Source organism: Anopheles bellator, chromosome 2, assembly GCF_943735745.2.
Source record: "Anopheles bellator chromosome 2, idAnoBellAS_SP24_06.2, whole genome shotgun sequence".
Lineage (NCBI taxonomy): Eukaryota > Metazoa > Arthropoda > Insecta > Diptera > Culicidae > Anopheles > Anopheles bellator.
The window spans coordinates 43,751,185-43,768,647 of record NC_071286.1 but is presented as its reverse complement, the minus strand read 5'-3'; the positions used below and the strand labels follow the sequence as shown (position 1 = coordinate 43,768,647).

The 17,463-nt window shown below is 48.9% G+C and overlaps 1 protein-coding gene across 1 annotated transcript in view; it reads right to left on the bottom strand.

Annotated features, from left to right (window-relative positions):
* Positions 1-1,319: 1,319 nt before the first annotated feature.
* LOC131207577 (hemicentin-1) overlaps positions 1,320-17,463 on the bottom strand; it is a 67,241-nt gene continuing 51,097 nt past the window's right edge. Inside the window, exons 9-15 of the mRNA XM_058200196.1 lie at positions 16,883-17,021; positions 11,892-12,191; positions 11,255-11,457; positions 10,391-10,568; positions 8,985-9,195; positions 6,814-6,977; positions 1,320-2,301 (exon numbers count right to left, since the gene is read on the bottom strand). Of these exons, the coding sequence (XP_058056179.1) occupies positions 2,240-2,301; positions 6,814-6,977; positions 8,985-9,195; positions 10,391-10,568; positions 11,255-11,457; positions 11,892-12,191; positions 16,883-17,021 (1,257 nt within the window). The 3' untranslated portion in view covers positions 1,320-2,239. The remainder of the gene's footprint in view (positions 2,302-6,813; positions 6,978-8,984; positions 9,196-10,390; positions 10,569-11,254; positions 11,458-11,891; positions 12,192-16,882; positions 17,022-17,463) is intronic.

Sequence of the window (17,463 nt, the reverse complement as noted above, 5' to 3'; positions counted from 1 at the left end):
GCCAAACCATAGTTTTTGAGGCTCGTCCCCGGCCCCTCCCCGGTTATTACACTGTGAAATTGTACCAGAGTCCAGTAAATGACCCAAAAAGGCATCCGTTTCCGGGCTGGCAAGCGATGCAGCAGAACGGAGTCGAGTAATTGTCACGTTTTAATTTTGCTAATTTCAGCACTAACCGGGACTTAACGATTTCGAGCCCGAGGTTTTATGGAGCGCCACTGGAGCGGTGGGTTGGATGAATAATTTCTGGCGTACGTTTCAATTTTTTCCTCCAGTCCTCTCTCTCTCTCTCTCTCTCTCTACCTTAGGGTTAGCTTTCGTAAGTTTTCTTTGCCATTTTCCACGCGCCATTTCGAGAACGCGCTTTTTGTTGGCCACCCCGATCGCGAAAGCCGGGAACCCGGCGATAAATTTCGGAGTGTCCTTACTGCGGGTGTCCTGTAATCGGACGTGTCAGCAAATCCCACACACACAGACACAGCGGCAAGATTGTTCGCAAAATTTGGGTGTCATCCATTTCATCAGCGATTACGAGGGCCCGGGTCAACTCGCCCTGGCGGGAGAAAAAGAGAAAATCGGCGCGAAAAAATATAAGGAACACGTTACGACATTTACCTTTACGACGGCCGACCGATGGAAGTTTCCGCAGGCAGGAAAATGGGAAGCGGAACCGCACCGCCCACCGAGAGCGGCGAACGCTTGTTAGCGGGAAAACAATAACGATCAGGCGCCTTTTAACCTTCGGCGTCCCCCGGGAAATACCGCACTAGGATGGCGCCGGATGGCCGGAGACCGGAGTTGGTCCGTGCGGCTGTTGTATTTATTTGCGGACCCCGATATAAAAAGCAAGATTTCAGATTAGTGCCGTAAACAAGTGTTTTGCATTTTAATACAGACCCACAGCGTGCGACCCGGAAGATGGTGGAGGTGAAATGGGGAAAAGTTAGGTGTTTTACGGTTCGACACGTGGTTTACAGTGGCCATTGGTGCGGTGTTTTATTACGTGTATGTGTGTGTCCGAATCACCCCGAAACCGGAAGCAATATTTGGACAGGATCAGAAAACGGCTATTCAAAAAGCGAAAAGTTAGTTCGGCACTGGATGGAAAATTTTGTCGAAAAATGAAACGCACAGTGGTCACCTTTTGAATTTCTTTATTGGTTTGATTGTTAATAGTCCACTTCCACTCAAAACTTTCCCCGGTTTTTCTTTGTCGTCATTCCTTTCGCTTTGCTTCGATATTGTTTGATTCCGTTGTTTGATGTTGTTTGTTTTACACATGAGTTCTTTAAAAGACTGGTTTTCATGGTCACGATCGGATGCTGCCACGTGGCAGTGGCTTAAAAATGTTTAACTGCATTTGGCTTTCCAGCATTTTCCTAAAAAAAACACGTGCGTGAAGTGTCGTGCCCTTGCCACAACACAGTCCGCCGTCCGTTTTCATTTCTCCGCACGTCTGCGTTCGTCTAGTCTGGTCTGGTTAGTCCTTTTCTTCGTTTCGACGGAGTTTTCATTGCACACCACACCTACGAATCGTATGCTCCAGAGTGGAGCGTATCGTCTGGTATCCAACAATCGTTCGGGCTTCGGTCAATTGTTACTAATTTTTCCAGTTAGTTTGGTTGACCACGTCACGCTACTTCGTTTATATATATTTTACAGAAACTTAATCGCAATAACTGACGAACACCGTCCCGGAACGATGATTGTTAATTCCAGGTCATGTTAGGTTCGATCGCGAAACAGAAGGTAAAACAGGTTCACTTACTCGCTACTAATAAACTCTTTGCATGCGACACAAATTTATTGGAATCGTGATCCGGGGTCACTGTCGTCGCAATTCAATCGCACCGTTCACGCTAACTTTAAAATATTTGGCCGGGCGACACAAACTTCTCGTCTCTCGGCCCCGGCCGCCATTAATTGTAACTCATTGATCATTTGCTTGCTTTAACTACTTTTGATTTGTTTCTTTTTTTGTTCATTTTCTTCATTTCAACCCTTTTGACTATGTCACCGTTCGCGGCTAGGTTCGCCTTCTAGTCTACAGTTTTGCCAGAGTTTGTAGCGGCCCTTAAAAAGTATGCTCCACTGATGCTCCTACGGGTGCTATGAAATAATTCCATTACTCAGCTTTATATTTATCTGAACCGGTGCAGGGGGATGGCCAAAGCCACTCTTGGAACGCTTTCCCGCCTTCCTGCCGCACTTTTCACTGCTCACCGCACGTCGGTTTCTGTTAAGCTCCGGCCAGTGTCGTGAACTCGATATCTCCTCCGCGCGGCAATATCAGATCAGGATCTGCAATATAAACTAAAATTAAGAGTTGCAACCAAAAACGGACGGAAAGCCAACCGGAAACGGTAATGAAAAGGATAAATCAGTTGATGGATCTTAAACAAAAAAACAAGAATGGTGTACAGTGACCTTGTGGAAGAAAGAAGGCAGCAAATTGGCAACCACGGCAAGCCACATTCCATTTCAAACCACATCACAAGCGTCATAGAAAGGACGACTTTTACCAAACTCGCAATTCCCAAAGCAGATAATAAACAGATTTTGTAAACACGGAACAAAGATCGTAAATTTGGCTAAACAATACGGTGCCGGTCGAGAGGCCGGGGCCATCAGCTTCCATCGATCCCGCCGAACAATGCCCGAGAGATTAATGTAAAAGGATGGCTGTGTCGAGCTGGCTGGTGGGAAGATCTGCTTGAGCCGAAAGCCCAGCCATTAGAGCGTACCGAAAATTCCATCACATTTCGCAGCCCATAAAGAAACCGCACCGAAAACATGGCCCATATTTGAAGTCACAAAAACATGTGCTATGTGTTTCTGCCATTCTGCTGCTTGCAATACAAACCAAAAATTTGCTAATAATCCCCCCGGGGGGGCACACGGAGCTTTGGCTAGATTTTGGCAGCTCTCGAAAAATCGGAACCCTCGGCATCGGATTCGGATGCTGACTTCCCGGGCAAGCGAACGGCACCGGCGAAAAAGGGACGACATATCTATGTGTCAGGACAATGTATGTATGGTTCAGAGTCCCGAGCTCCGGAGAAGAAAAAAGGCCCACCAGTAATAACAATGTCTGTGCCACAATGGATTCTGGCCAGCCATGAAGAAGATGATGATGGAGCAAGTTCTTTCCGGTTCCTTGCCGTAAGGTTCTACGGTCTCCGGTCGGCCGGCCGGCCGGCACTAGGCACTTCTGATGGACAGCCGGCGTATCTTGGTGGGTCGCGTTTCGGCAGCCCGGAAAACTGTGTGTGTGTGTATGAAAATGGATTCTCACACTGGCCCTGTCTGCCGTGGACCAGAACTTCGACCTTCGACGGTCCAGTAAAGCTGCCGACCGGCCGGGCAAACACATTACATATTTGCATATGATATCCCCCACGGGGGTTGGATCCCCCGTTCTTTCTCCCATCGAACAAATGTCGGATCGAACCTTATTACGCACTTTCGGAGGTGCTTTCTCGTGGTGGGCTAAAAGGAGATCCCTTGTTCGGTGTGCCTCTGGGTTCGCGCCGCCAGGAACTGCTTTCGGTCATATTTGAACAAAACCGGAGTATGGAGTAGTGGGTCCCTTTGTTTGGTTCGGGTGTTATGTCTGTTCTTGTTTTTTCACCGGTTTATCCTTGGGTTGCCAAGAAAATGTGGATCGTTATTGGTGGACCATAAATCATGAGCCAAGGAAAATATGCACAACAAAACATTACAGTTTTCGCCCTAACTAGGTCAATAAATTAAAACAAATGCGCATGATGAAGGCGTTCTTCCCTGTTCTGCCTGTTGTTCGGAAGGTTTAGAGAAGGTTTGCAAACTTTTCAGCAATACAGTTCCAGCAAGGGAATGCATTGAAGTAAACCTTTGAATAGAAGTTCAATAGTTTACTGTTTAAACCATTTTATGCCGAAAGTTATCAATTGCGCCAAATGGAGGACCCAGTAACTTCCCAGTAAAACAGAATCAGGCAAACACTTTAGCGACAACCCAAATCAAAGACCGAAAGCTCCGCCCGGGAAAATCGAGGATAGAGGCTCCTGTTTCCGGCGAAACACTTTGCTTAGGATTCGATGTTTGATTGGGCTCAGCTCCTTGTCTTTGTAGTGTACGGTGGCATGGTCCCCGGCCTTGCCTACGGACGCAGCGAAGGCGTGAAATATTATCGAAGCTCATCAATTTTTCTATTCCCCTATTGCTCTGGCACTGCCGACGCCGAGTTTCAGTGCCACTTCAGACCAGACGGTCACATGAGACCCATAACGGTGATATGCGGCGGCGGCCGACACTGCTTCGCCAAACTCTGCCGCCAATGTATGCAATCCGGCCGACAGTATCTTGTGTATTTTTAGATGGCCCGGCCCGCCTGGTCCAAAGTAGGTGTAGAGAAGCCATATTGAGTGACGTTCCGCCGAGACCGCTGGGGCGTATCAGATGAGCATCGTCTGGCGAAAGGGTTTTCGGCAGGCTAGCACCCGTTTCTGGGCTCGTTTAAGGAGCATGCACACTCATAAAGCAAATAACGTTTACCAGCCACCAGGCGCCTCCATTCATAGTGCGTGACAAACCATCAACAGCCACCAGGCGTCTCCATCACGACGAAAGTAAAAAGTTGCAGCGATTGGCTCACACGATCCCAGTTTATGAAAAACAGGGCTGGATACCTTAGAATAAAATATACTTTTTGCCGTACAAAGGTGCCCAGTCTAGACGGCGGGGCCAGCCCATTGATGGCCCATCCGCGAACGAAGCTAAAGTATGCGGAGACAATCATTCACGCTCACGCTTGCCGTACCCAAGACGGCCACATTTCTGGCGATTGCCCGAGGCCATCCATCTAGTGCCGTTCAGCATTAGCGCACACCTTCACCACGCCCTCCACACTGGCTAGATATGTCCATAAATTGAATGCCACAAAAGTGGCGGCGCATAATTCTGTCGCCAGTAGCCGATACTGGGCGCGAGGAGGGTGCCGCGAGACGGTGTCAGGCCAGGCGACACTAATGGCCTCCAGCTCTTGCTGGAGCGCTGGAAAACGGAAACACCTGGCCGCTCCGTGCGCTCTTCGCTATCTCATGTATTTATTGATTTGGATTATCATCATCACGTAATCGAATTTGCGTATTTTTGTGTGGCTGCCGTGGGCGAAGGTGAACCATCCGTGGCGCTGTTTCGTGCAGAATGCGCACAATTCCCGCAGCAAGCCGCAGCTGACGGGTGGGTGAGTAATGGGTGGTGAAATTAAGTAAAATGAGATGGCAAATCTGAATTCCATTTGGCCTGCCACCTAGCCACCGGCCGCGAGGTGGGCCGCGAGATGTTTGAACATTTCTCTTCCATCAGACGGTGATGGTGATGCTGATGGTTTTGTGCCACCATCACCGTTGGGAAAATATCCTCCACCGACGACGACGACGACGATGAGGAAAAACGGAATATACCACACCACAAACATTAGCCGCTGATACAGCGGCCATTCGACGAGGGTCTCTCGCCGGCGAACCTTCGCCCCGGCCGAAATGGGAAATGTGGGAAGACGGTACGGTTCTGATTCTTCTTCTTTCTTCGTTTCCCAAGCTGCACGGAACCCGACGCGACGCGCCGACACCCGAAAAAGGTTCGCCCGCCGGAGCCGGAGCTGGAGGCCGAAATTAAAGAGTTGCTGCTTGACAGAATCCCTCCGGGGCCAGCCGGGGCCAGTCGGAGATTTCCATCTGCTCACTGTCGTGTAAAAGCCGAAACCAACGAAGGGATGCTTTTGCGCGTCCGGGCGCAGGAGCCGCGCATTAGCAGCCGGATAGTTGTGGAACGGGGCCAGCGCGGGAGCATAAGAGATGATACCATCACGGGTTGTTTATCGCCTCATTCATCTTGTTGATATATGATACAATCGGCATTGATTGAATCGGAGGGAACAGCGCCGCACGTTAATAGGATCGGGCATCAAATACGAACACGAGCCGCCCGGTCCGTGCTCCGATTTCGTGGCCCCGAGGCTCGAGGCAGCAAATTTCCCTACGAGTGAAAAGCCACATTCATCATCGGGCGAAGCTCGGGAAAACGCAAAAGACGTCGTCGAACGCATTAGTTACTGGGTGACCCGAAAATGGCAGATCCGACGGAAACCTGCCCGAAACGGACCACTGAGTGAGGAACCGAAAACTTCCTTCGCCGGGAAGCCCGGGAAGCGATTAAGAATGCGAACGGGACCGAGACTTCGGAGAACCCGCCCGGCTCCGGCGTTCCAGGGATTAGATTTCGGGAGAAAATTGGGTACTTTTCAGCATCTGCATGCATCCCCGCCGCATGTGCCGCACCAGCCGGGTTCGGCCCGGCGCAGGGAGTCCAGGGCCCATAATCCAGGGCAGGTGCACGCCGTAAATAATAGATCAGCTCACTTGTATGATTTGTCGTCGTGCGTCGGGACTGACGACTTTATCTTTATTGCGGCATTTGTTTATAGCGAAACGCTTCGGTTGCCGCTTGATCTGGGCAAATGGTCCCACGAAATACCTGCCTCAATCCGGCCGATCGGAGAACGCGTGCGTGACGTGCCCCAATTTGGCATTTTTAATGCCGCACTTAAAACCGTAAGACCTGAGCCCGAGGATCCTTTGGCCAGTGGGCGGTGCCTCCTCCCCGCCACATGTCACCGTAATTGCAAGCCGTCGAGCAGGCGAGCGAGCGAACGGGCCGTGTCTTCGCCTTCGAAGCATCCTCATCATCGCCCGATTGGCCCCAGCGGACAGAATAAATTGCTTCCACGGCCCACCGGCCGGGACCGGCCTACTTCCTCGGTCTACTTACCATTAAGACTAGGTTGCGAATACTGTACAAATCCTTCCGATACGTAACGACTACTCCTAATGGTCGACGAGGCACGACTGCAGCGCACATCCAGCTGCCGCTGATACTCATCATCGAACACATCGTCCTCGGCGTACATTGATGGCACATCGGTTCTGGCAGGTCTGGCAGAGAAAGGGAGAGAAAGATAGAGAAGGAAGAGTAAACACAGTGAAGAGTAGATTAATAAGGGCGCCTACAGCGCGAGCGAGCGAGAAGCAGAGCAGAACCGTGAGGTCGGTGCAAAGTTTGACATAATCGCTAGGATCATGGCACAGCGGGACGATGGTGGCCACCATCACCATGTCTCTTTACGACCCCCATCGTTTGGCTCAACACCGAGTGGGCTCTGTAACGAGGCAGCGAGAGCAATTTTCCATTCTCTCCGACAGCTTTGCTTATCACTTCGACACCCGAGCACGACTAATTGCTGTGTGACTCGTAATTATTCCACTCGTCACCGTCACCGAAACGGCCCTCCCGATCTCACCGACATCGGCTGTGTTCGGGTGTTATTAACAGATCCATCAAAAGTCACGTTGTGATTCATTCGGTCCTATCGTCCTCAAACGGGATACCCTGCGACCGGCCCAAGGCTCGTGAAGACGCCGACGACGCCGTCAGCGTGCAATAATTATTCTCCCTCGGGAAGCCCATCGTTCCGATCGGCGCTCTCGATACAGTTCTTCGCCACCGGTATCGTCGCCAGCAATTCATTACCATTTCACTTCCGAGCGAGTCGAGCGAGTGTCCCGTGACAGTACCGGTCCGGCCGGAAACGGTCCACCGGCACGGCACGGCAAGGCGACACGCCCGTTGACTTGCTTCAATTGAACCATAAAGTCACTGAAATTACGTTATCAATTGAAACAATCTAAGTCATTTGTCCTGTCCGAATGCCGGTTTACTGCAGCCAAATTCTGCACCAGCCCAAGAGAACGGACCGCGCCAAGGGTCCACGTTGGTTCGACGGACGAAGTTCACGGGGTGAGCGCCCCGTGTTCCGAGGCTGCCCGGTGGTCCCAGAGGGAAATGAAAAACAGAAAATTATTCTCCAATGCGAAACGGCCCGATCCGTGTGGCCGACCCGGCACAGACCCGCCGCCGATGTTGCTCGGGCGATCTTTAGCATGATGCCGGTTCCGATGCGCAGGACCCACGAAACGGACCCATCATTAACCCTCGGGATTAGTGAAGAATGGAAGAATGGCAGAATGGCGCATATCATTATTTCGCCAGCGCAGAAGCGCTTGGGCGTTTGGGCGCCCGCTTCGATTTGGAATCGCTCATAAAAACGACGGAGCGATGTGCTTCGTTCCCCCGCTGGGTCTGGGGCTGGTCCCTTGAGTACCTCGCCGGAGGTGAACAGCCCAGCAGTGGAAACACCGTTCTCAGCCCAACCTCAGACTCGTTACCGTGGGCCGAATCGAAGAGAGCGTTGGCGATTGACCGTGGTCAGATGAAATCGAAAGGAAAATTTGAAGACGTTCCGTTCCGCCGGCCTGCGTTTGGTGAGGGCAAATCGGCTCAGAAAGCATTAAACGAAGCATATTTCAGCGAAAGATAGCAAGAAAGTATAAATTGCAATTATTTCAAAGAGTTATTTGGCAACATGCTTCACGGGGTTTCGATATGGTAAAGCCATCGATCCAGTTTACTGCTGGAATCGAAACAAAATGCATGAAAATTAGACAAACATAAAATAGAGCCGTTCAATCTACTACCTAACTAAATGAGGGGATGATTTTAGGATAGTCTGCCTTTAGTTGGCCTATTAGTTAATCGAATCACTACATTTCGGCCACTGTCTTTGATACATCTTCCTCTTGCTGGAAGCAATGTAATGTCGAATAATAATTTGAAGTGCACATAAGATTTCGCTTATGTCGAATGTTATCGGTGACCTCTTGTACCCTACATTTGGTGGCTGCCTGCCACGGTGTGTTAGTTTTCCCACCGTCAGCACGAAATCAATTCACGGTTTGCTCGAACTGCAAAAACCCGGTGGCTCCGAACACGGCCCGATCGTCCGGCGTTCGATAGGAAACGTGAAATGGGACAGATCCATGAAATGGGTGGAATGTGGTGGCTTCTTTTCTGTCTTCTCTCGGGCAACGGCCAAAAAAGCTTACCGCATGCGCTTCCGGACTTCCTGGGGCTCGGGTGGTTTCGGTCGTTTGAGCCTGCATATCGCCACGAAACCGGCCACGATAATTGAGGTTATGATGACTCCTACGGCGGCTGCCACAGCGGCGAACATCACCATCTGCGACTGCTGCTTTTGCTTGTTCTGGTGGGACGTTTCCGCTGGCGTTGGGTCTTCCGAGATGATAGTTTCGTCCACTGTGGGAATAAATGCGGAAATAATTTAATACTAGCCATGATGAAGCTGACGTCTGTTGAGCAGGCGGTTTGCTGGCGATGGAGCAAAAAATATAAACGCGCTTCAGGAAACTGACAGTGGACACAGTTTTGTATAAATCCAATCTAATTCGAAGATGGTTAATTTGCTCTTTTACTAGATTTTGAAGTAAAAATGGCACCATACGCATTGCGGAAATAGTTATTAACTTAGTCAGTTCGATGGATTGAAACATCAACCACTGATTAATTCTACTGATAGATCATTACCATAATCAAATTTAAAATAGCAATCATCATGAGATGATGAAGTTTGATTGACCCCGTGGCACTTTCCATAATTCCTCAAAACCTTTTCGTGCTTCAACTATAATTTTGATTCAATTGCATACGTCGGAAGCATCCAAAAACACGTTATATGTAATGTGAAAATTTCTGCGAAGAACACTGCAAAGGCAAACGTTTTCATTTCTGGGCCTCGACTTGATTTTTATCGCGCGATTGCGACTTATTTTGCGCTTCCTATAAAAGGTCTAACATCTTCGGAGAGGAACAGTCTCATTTTTCTTTCTTATAACAAAAAATTATATTTTTTTGTATATTTTACGGATTCATGTTCAAGAGGATCCCTTGTTTGTTCGATCGCAATGAAAGGTCCGAACAAGTTTGACAAAATTGGATTGTCTGTTTATTCTAATGATTCCAAAAGGAATCGAACTGTACTCAATTATATTGAACTGAAGGTTGTTTGAAAGCATAACGAATGAGATACCATTTTATCTTTAAGGTTTTTTCTACTGTTTTAACAAAAATGAGTCGGATATCTTGTTTTGCGGCACCATTCAAATTAGTATTGACTCGTCTCAGAGTTTAAATCGTCCGTGTGGAGTTTAAATAGATCTCATTAACTTGCACAAACAAACAAAACACTCAAACCAAGATCAAGAGTGCTAATAGTGTTTTGAACACATCTTCAGTTCTCTGGAAAGTTTCTACGATTTGTATGCCAACCCACAAGTGCATCTGTGCGCAAGTGCCCCAAAGCTTCCCGAACACTGACGCCAGGCAAGAATGCGATTATTATAGCTTCCGAGGGCGCAACCCATTTTGCCCGACTTAATGCACTCGATTCATAAACTCGCAAATTCCGCGGATCTCACAAGGGCCCACAACTTACCATACGGTGGCACGAGGGCCGACCCGACGCGCACTTTATCGATAACGAACGGAGGATCACTTTTGCCCTTTGCGTTGACGGCGTACACCAGCAGCTGATAGTCACGTCCCGGTTCTAAGCTGTGCAATTTAAACTGCGGTATCTGCTCCTGGATGCGAAATAATGGCGCTAATGTGGCCTGTGGACGAAAATAATAAACAAGCGCACGGGATTAAGTTTTAATTGCTGGTATTTCCGGTGACATTCCGCGTGTGTGTGGCGGTGTGCCCTCGGGAAGTCGGCACAGTCCAGCCAGCCAGCCAGCCAGGACGGGTCCGTTTGCAGATGATCCCCGGACCAGCGAGAGGCCACGGCCATTAACGTAACGCCCGGAAACTCGACAACCAACTCGCGGAATCCCGAGCCGAGCAGACAATCACGTCGGAGCTTAGTGCAAAAGTTTTTCAACGGCCACGAGGCCACCGCCACCGCCTCTTCAGTGCATGCAGCTTCACTTCCTCTTTTTGGGCGATGCTGTAAAATGGTCGCTCAGGTCGTCCCTCAGTTTGTGGTTCGCTAATGTTTGTTTCAAAACGAATTTATTTCGTAAATTATGAATAAGGAACGGCATTGGCCCACACGCGCCAGGCCTTGATACGAATGAAGGCTCTGCCATTAAAGTACTCGATTCGATCGAAATTTCGTGAAATCCAATTCTTCCTTAGGCTGACATTCCACTGCCACTAATTGTCGAAAGCGATTTTCTTCGTCAAAAGCTTTTTTGTTGTTTTTTTTTTCGGGAGAACCAGCAAATGATGGTCCGCGCTGGGCTCACTCTGGTGTCGGGGGAGAATCGGGAGCATGCTAACAAACAAATGCCATTACCTGGTCGTTCATGGTGGAAATTTCATTATCGATCTCGGTTGGGGGCCCCCGGGTGAAGTCCACATTGTAAACCGACGGAACCGGACCGCCGACGACCTCGAGCAGGAAGGACTGCATTAGACCACCGTCGCCGCCGGCCTGGCACACCACCTCCAGCACCGTGTCGTTGTGCAGCTCGCAGTTCCGGGGAGTATCTGGGATCTCTGTTCGATAGCGTAGCAACCGGAAATGAGCGTGCGCGCGGGCGCCAACCGGAAATGTGAAAAAGTGAAGGGAGAAGACACAAACATCAGTATTTTTAATTAAAAGCCATACCAAACGGCGCAGTAAGTCGGCGTGTATAGCAATCGGCAAACTCTCGTTTGCAGCGCACCCAACAATCTACGTATCGACCCGACCGGCTACGCCCTGGGGCTGATGGAGCCTGATTTGATTTGGCACCGCTCGTTTGAGTAAAAATCACACCACCAGCGGTCCTTTTTCCACATATGCAAATTATCCCCGCCGGTCTCTAATCGATGTCAGGTGGGGTTAAGCTCTAGCTCCGAAACGATTGCTTCCGGCGCGATACAAGATGTCGCTCGATGCAGATTCACCGACTGCGTTTGTGTTCGGTCGGAGCAGTGGCAGGACATACTTGCGGGTAAAATGTGTATCAGGCAGGGAACAGTCTGACGGCCGACGTTGTTGATTGCCCAGCAGGCGAGCGTCACCAGTTCCGAGTCCGACTGCGGGAGGTAGGTCATGGTGCTGACGAGGCCGTGCGAGCTGATGCGCGAGTTCAGGACCGGCGACACGTTCCGGGTGTTGTTGTACGTCCAGCTGAACCGCACCCCGTCCGGTGGGTCGGCCTCGACCTCACACTTGACGTGCAGCGAGTGCATGTTGAGCGAACCGACCGACGTTTGCTCCGTTCCCGGTTTGCAGCGTGGCGCATCTGCAGCATGAAAAGGGAAAGAATGTTGTTTTAGTTTTAAAGCAGCTCTAAATTATTTACTTTTACAACGTTTGATTTTAGTAAAATCCGTTCTGTTGATATTCAACCATTCGTTGAGTTTAGGTACAAAATACAAGTGGATGAGCGAAATGGCAAATGAAACATATTTCCAAATATGGATTGTGGGATTACATGGTGCAAATATTTGAAGTATCAACTGATTGATGTAATTCATCGCTTTTCCGACATTAAACTGAATTTCGACTCACCACGAAAGCACAGCTCAAAGTTGTGCTGTTCGTAGAATCAATTTTTGGGGCACATTAAATTTAATATCCTAGTTTAAATTGAAATCTTCAAATAATTTTCATTAAAAACTAAGAAACCTTTTGAGAACTTGATTCGGAAGGAGTCCTTTAGAGCATTCCTCTTATCGTCATGTGTTGAAGAGAACCACCCTGAATTCTTTTCAGTTCAACACCATACATGACCTCGAGCGAATTGTGTTGTGCGAATGTTATTCATTTGGCTACATAAAAATGAATACCATCTTTACCATGTGCTCGAAGCACCTTGTGTTGTGTCTCAATGCGATGCTTAGCAGAATTTCTCTCACAAACACGGGAAAATTGTTATTTAACCTAAAGGTAAGCTTTTAAAGCACAAAAAAAATTGATAAATTAAAAAATAATAATTCGCCATAAGTTGGAGAATAATTTTCAAGGTGCGCGCTGTTGCTCCGTCGTAGGTAAGAAATTTATTCATTTCCGAGAAGCCCGAAGGCGTGCGAAACGTTGTACGAACATGCGTGATTACAGGAAAATATTCGTAAATTGCAACATTAAAAGAATGCCCGTTGGAGCTTTCTTCGCGTCCACGGCGAGCCTTGGGAGTACCTCAGTGTAGCAGTCGGCTGACCGAAACCGAATACACGAGAGCATGACAAGGCTTCAAGCCGACGGGAGCCGAGGAATTCGGTTCCTCCCTACGCTTCAAGGGCCCAGAGCGCGCCCGGAGCATAAGAGCTCGGCACAAAGTAAGTTCGCCGGGCCAGGGCGGGGCGTTTTCTTAGACTGCGCGGCGAGCGAGTTGTTTGTGTTTGGCAAACAAAAACAAAACAAAGTCGCCTCGTTCCGGCGACCCGGTCCCGTGGTCCCGTTTCCGGCTGGCAGCTTCCGCCCGACCCGAGATTCGCAGCGAACCTCGAAGGGATTGTGCACGCTAAGGAGGTGCAAACAATAACGGCAAAGCGACGGTGGGATGAGACGGTGGCCCGTCCGGGTCTTGGACCTTGGCCATCTTACCGGCACAGAGAGCGGCATCTTTTCGGGCAGCTCGTCGTTCCTTCGTTCCGTTCATTTATTATTCAGAAATTTTAATTCCTTCGCTCGCAGCGCCATGGACCACCTTCGACACCTTCGAGACGGGCGGGACGAAAATGTCCTTGAAGCCCTCCCGCCGGCAGACCACAGTGTCGGTACTAATTTCGGGGCGAACGGCTGTTTGGGTTGAGCCGAGGCTGAACCCACCCTCAGGTGACGCAAGTACGTTGAACTTAACCCCGAATCATTAACCATTCATTTGGAGATAGAGAACGGAGAGCTCCGAGCGCTGAGAGTGAGTTTTGAGCTTTAAGGTCACAAACAGCAGCCACTTGAGGCCCCAAATTTGCTCCGGGTTCGGGTTGGTTACCATTTTGTTTCGGGAATTCTGCTAACAATCACCAGCAGATCGCAAGCGCCCCGTCCATGAATCAAACCATGTCCCGAAACGGCGACCCCGAGACTAGCTTCGTGTGTTCCACGAAGACGGATAAAGGCCCAGGGAGAAAAAAAATAAGGATCCGAAATGTTATCACTCCAAACAAACGGGGTTACCGGGGTGGGGCCTTCTTTCGGATTCGGAAACGGAAATATGATTATCTCCACGCCATAGCCCACAGTTTTGTGGCCGGCGGGCCAAAAGGGGCTGGTAGGGGCCCGCAACACGAAGTGGACCCTTGAAAATTGTACCGAAAGGATGATCAAACCTCCCAGCATTGGTTATCATTGGTTGGGAAGTTGTCTTGATTATCGCCGCTGGCTGCGCCAGAGTTCGGTCTTTGTTCGCCTCTAATCTCCGAATGGCCACGGCGCGCAGTAGGTAAACCGGTCCCATTGAAGGAGACTTACTCGTGACGTTGAAGGCTTTCACTGGCTTGAGCCGGGCAGATTGTAATTTCCATCGGCACAGGATGAACTGGGACCAGATCGCTGATAAGCAGTTGTTAGCGATTGAATGGGCATCCCCGGCAGGAGTCGCACGCGAGTCGCATGGAATCGTTGTGTCATTCGTTTACATTCACGGCCCCAGACTTTAAATGCAAGAAATGGGCGTCATTGGGCGACGTCACGCAGCTTTAATTCTGTTCCGTGCAAATGTTCAAACATAGTGTTGATGAACGAAAGCGAAGGCCGGTCTGTTGGTAAACAAGTAACCAACCAAGAAATCGATCCATAAACAATAGCTGTAAATACCAGGGACACCATCGTCGCTGGTTCTCGTGTTCTTTCCAACAAGAATTGCGAAGAATTGGCTCCTCGACGTTCGTTTCGAAAGCCGAAACGCGGTCCGTACGTCGTCCGTGGCGTTTCGCGAGACTGGGAAAAGCAACACCACCACGATAGCAGCAGCAAGGATCTGTTATCGTGAATCAATTATGTATTTCCAAGCAGACTCACGCCACGCTAGCGCCGCCCGCTCCACGTAGACGCCCAATTTACATTTAAATAGGTCCCGATTATTAAAGCTGCAACATCTCCATCCTTCAGCTAGGGCGGCCCTTGACCGTGTTGCGGCGAAGACGATGTGTAGCGAACATTAATGTGTCTTTTTTCGCTCACTGTTGACCCCGTGAATCGTATCTAGCCCCACGTGGGGCTTTCCGATCCGAGACCTCAGTGGAATCTCAGTCGGTGGCCGCTCCATAAAGGTCAACGTGGGAGTGGACCTTAAAATTTCATGGATTTTCAATTATGGTAATGGTCGCCGGGACGGCCGACGCAATAAAGTGTGAGTGAGTGAGCGGGCGGCACACGGAATGCGGCAGGCGCTTCCTTTTGGAAGCCTCAATATCCAGAGTCCAGAGGGTTGGCAAAATTATGCGGCATTATGCTTAATTTTATGTAGCCGAAGAACACCAGAGCTTCGTGCCTGTTGATGGCTTTACAAGGTGTATGGATGGTAATCAATAATTCGACGGGCGTTCGTGAGTTGGAGAGTGTTTCTGTATAAAAATGAATGCTAAAACGCCTTCTAACGAATTTCTAAGATTAAAAGTAGTTAACATCAAAAGAATTGCGAACATAGGCAAAGCCATAATTAATTATGGAAAAAATGCTCAACTTGCTTATTGTTAATGATAAGAGAACAATCCACAAGCAGCGATAACGATTGGATAGCCATCACCATTTTCTGAATGTTTTATCCAAATCGAAAACATTCTTATGATGTTTCACTGGACATCAATAAAGAACCAGTTCTGTATAACTCTCAATGTCGGATTCCTGACGGCGTCACTTTGTATTGAGAGGCGAGAAATTACAACTGGTTGTTGAACCATTCATTGTATTTGCCTCTTTTAAGGACATGTGATACAGAAGCACTTCGGCCCGTTGTGGTCGTTTCTCGATTAATGCATGGTTTAAATTGATCATTTCTTGTCCCTACCGATCTGCATTAACGGTTTCCCCTAGTTTTGGGAGCATTTGGGAGCACTACAACTTTCTGATCAGATCCCAACAGACACCCATCAGTGTGTTTTTGCCAAATGGATTTGATTTTTGGTTTAAATATGTTTTTTCTTTTTAGGATTCTCAAAATGAATTCACTTTCTATTCTCATTCTCGACCTGATGGAGAAATAAATTCCTTTTTTACCTGGCGAACAGAATTTCACATTTGGTTTTTCAGTTTTTCTGTAGCTTTTCATTCAGTTAAAGCGACACTCATTTTTCATTCTTCTTCATCTTTTCCAGGGCCTTGAAACGTAGGGAAATGGCATATTGGGACACATTAAGCTGATCCGCGAGTTGTTGTTGCATTTACATGTTATTTTCGTCCAAAAGTATTTATAGTTCAAGATCTTCGAACGTTTTTGGAGTCCTCCGACGTTCTCTGTGAAATCAAAATCGACATGTTTAATTTTTTTAAACCGCTTAAAGCACTGCAACCTTCCACAAGCACGATCAGTGTAAGCTTCTACAAGCATTTGATGTGATTCTGTACTCCTTTACTTCAGCATATAGCAGAAAAAGAATGATCCCTGCATAACGGACTGTTCGAAGAACCAAATCGACAGCTCGAGCCACGTATCAAACCGGATTGTCTAGACCTAGTATTTATGATTATGGAACGGGCAGAGCCGTATCCAGCACCAAGTTAAAGTTTTGCACTCAGTACTCAAACTGACATCTATCGCATAGAAACCGATGAACCAATCCAAGGACGAGCAACGTTACCCGGAAAGGTATTTGCGAAAAGTGAACTTGAAAAACCTCTTCAATCAACGCTGAGTTGCGGATTGTATCGAAGAAGAACCTTGCTTCGTTTAATTATTCTCACACCAGTCTCGAGCTACAGTTGCCACACCGTTGCGTAAAACACGAATCTCTCGCTCTCGGTCCCGAAACCTCCCAGGTGTCTGATACTTACACTGTATCTTGAGCGTTAACGATGAGCTGCGCGTTTCGCCCTCGGTGTTCGACGCGGCACATGCATACGATCCGGCGCTTTCCCGCTCCAGCTGCGTCAAGTACAAGGTTTCTCCATTTTCGCCGGACATCCGCATGTTCTGGAACGGAGGAGAAAAAGTTACTTTAAAAACCGTTCCTGGCCCGTTCCTTTCGCCTGAACGACGCCGGCGACAACGGCGACAGACACATGATAAAGTAAGTGTGACAAACCGTGGAATCCGAGAAGGCCACCACCGAGGACGCTTTCCTGTGGCCCTCCGGGGTGACATTCGCCCACAGCCTCGTGGCATCATTAGCGCCCCCCTCGGATTGTCTGGAGTCCCCCGCTTGCATCGATCCCGGTGCGCCTGCCAAGCCAGCCGAAGCCGGCTAATGATAGATCTCGTTGCGATAGATGAACATTTGTTACAAATCTTTGGCTGCCATGTTCGGTCGGGAAATGCACTTGTTTTTTGCACCACCACCAGTGGCACTACCTCTAGTTGCCATTCCCTTCGGATATGATGGTAGTCCGAAGGTCGCGCCCGGTGATGTAGCTGG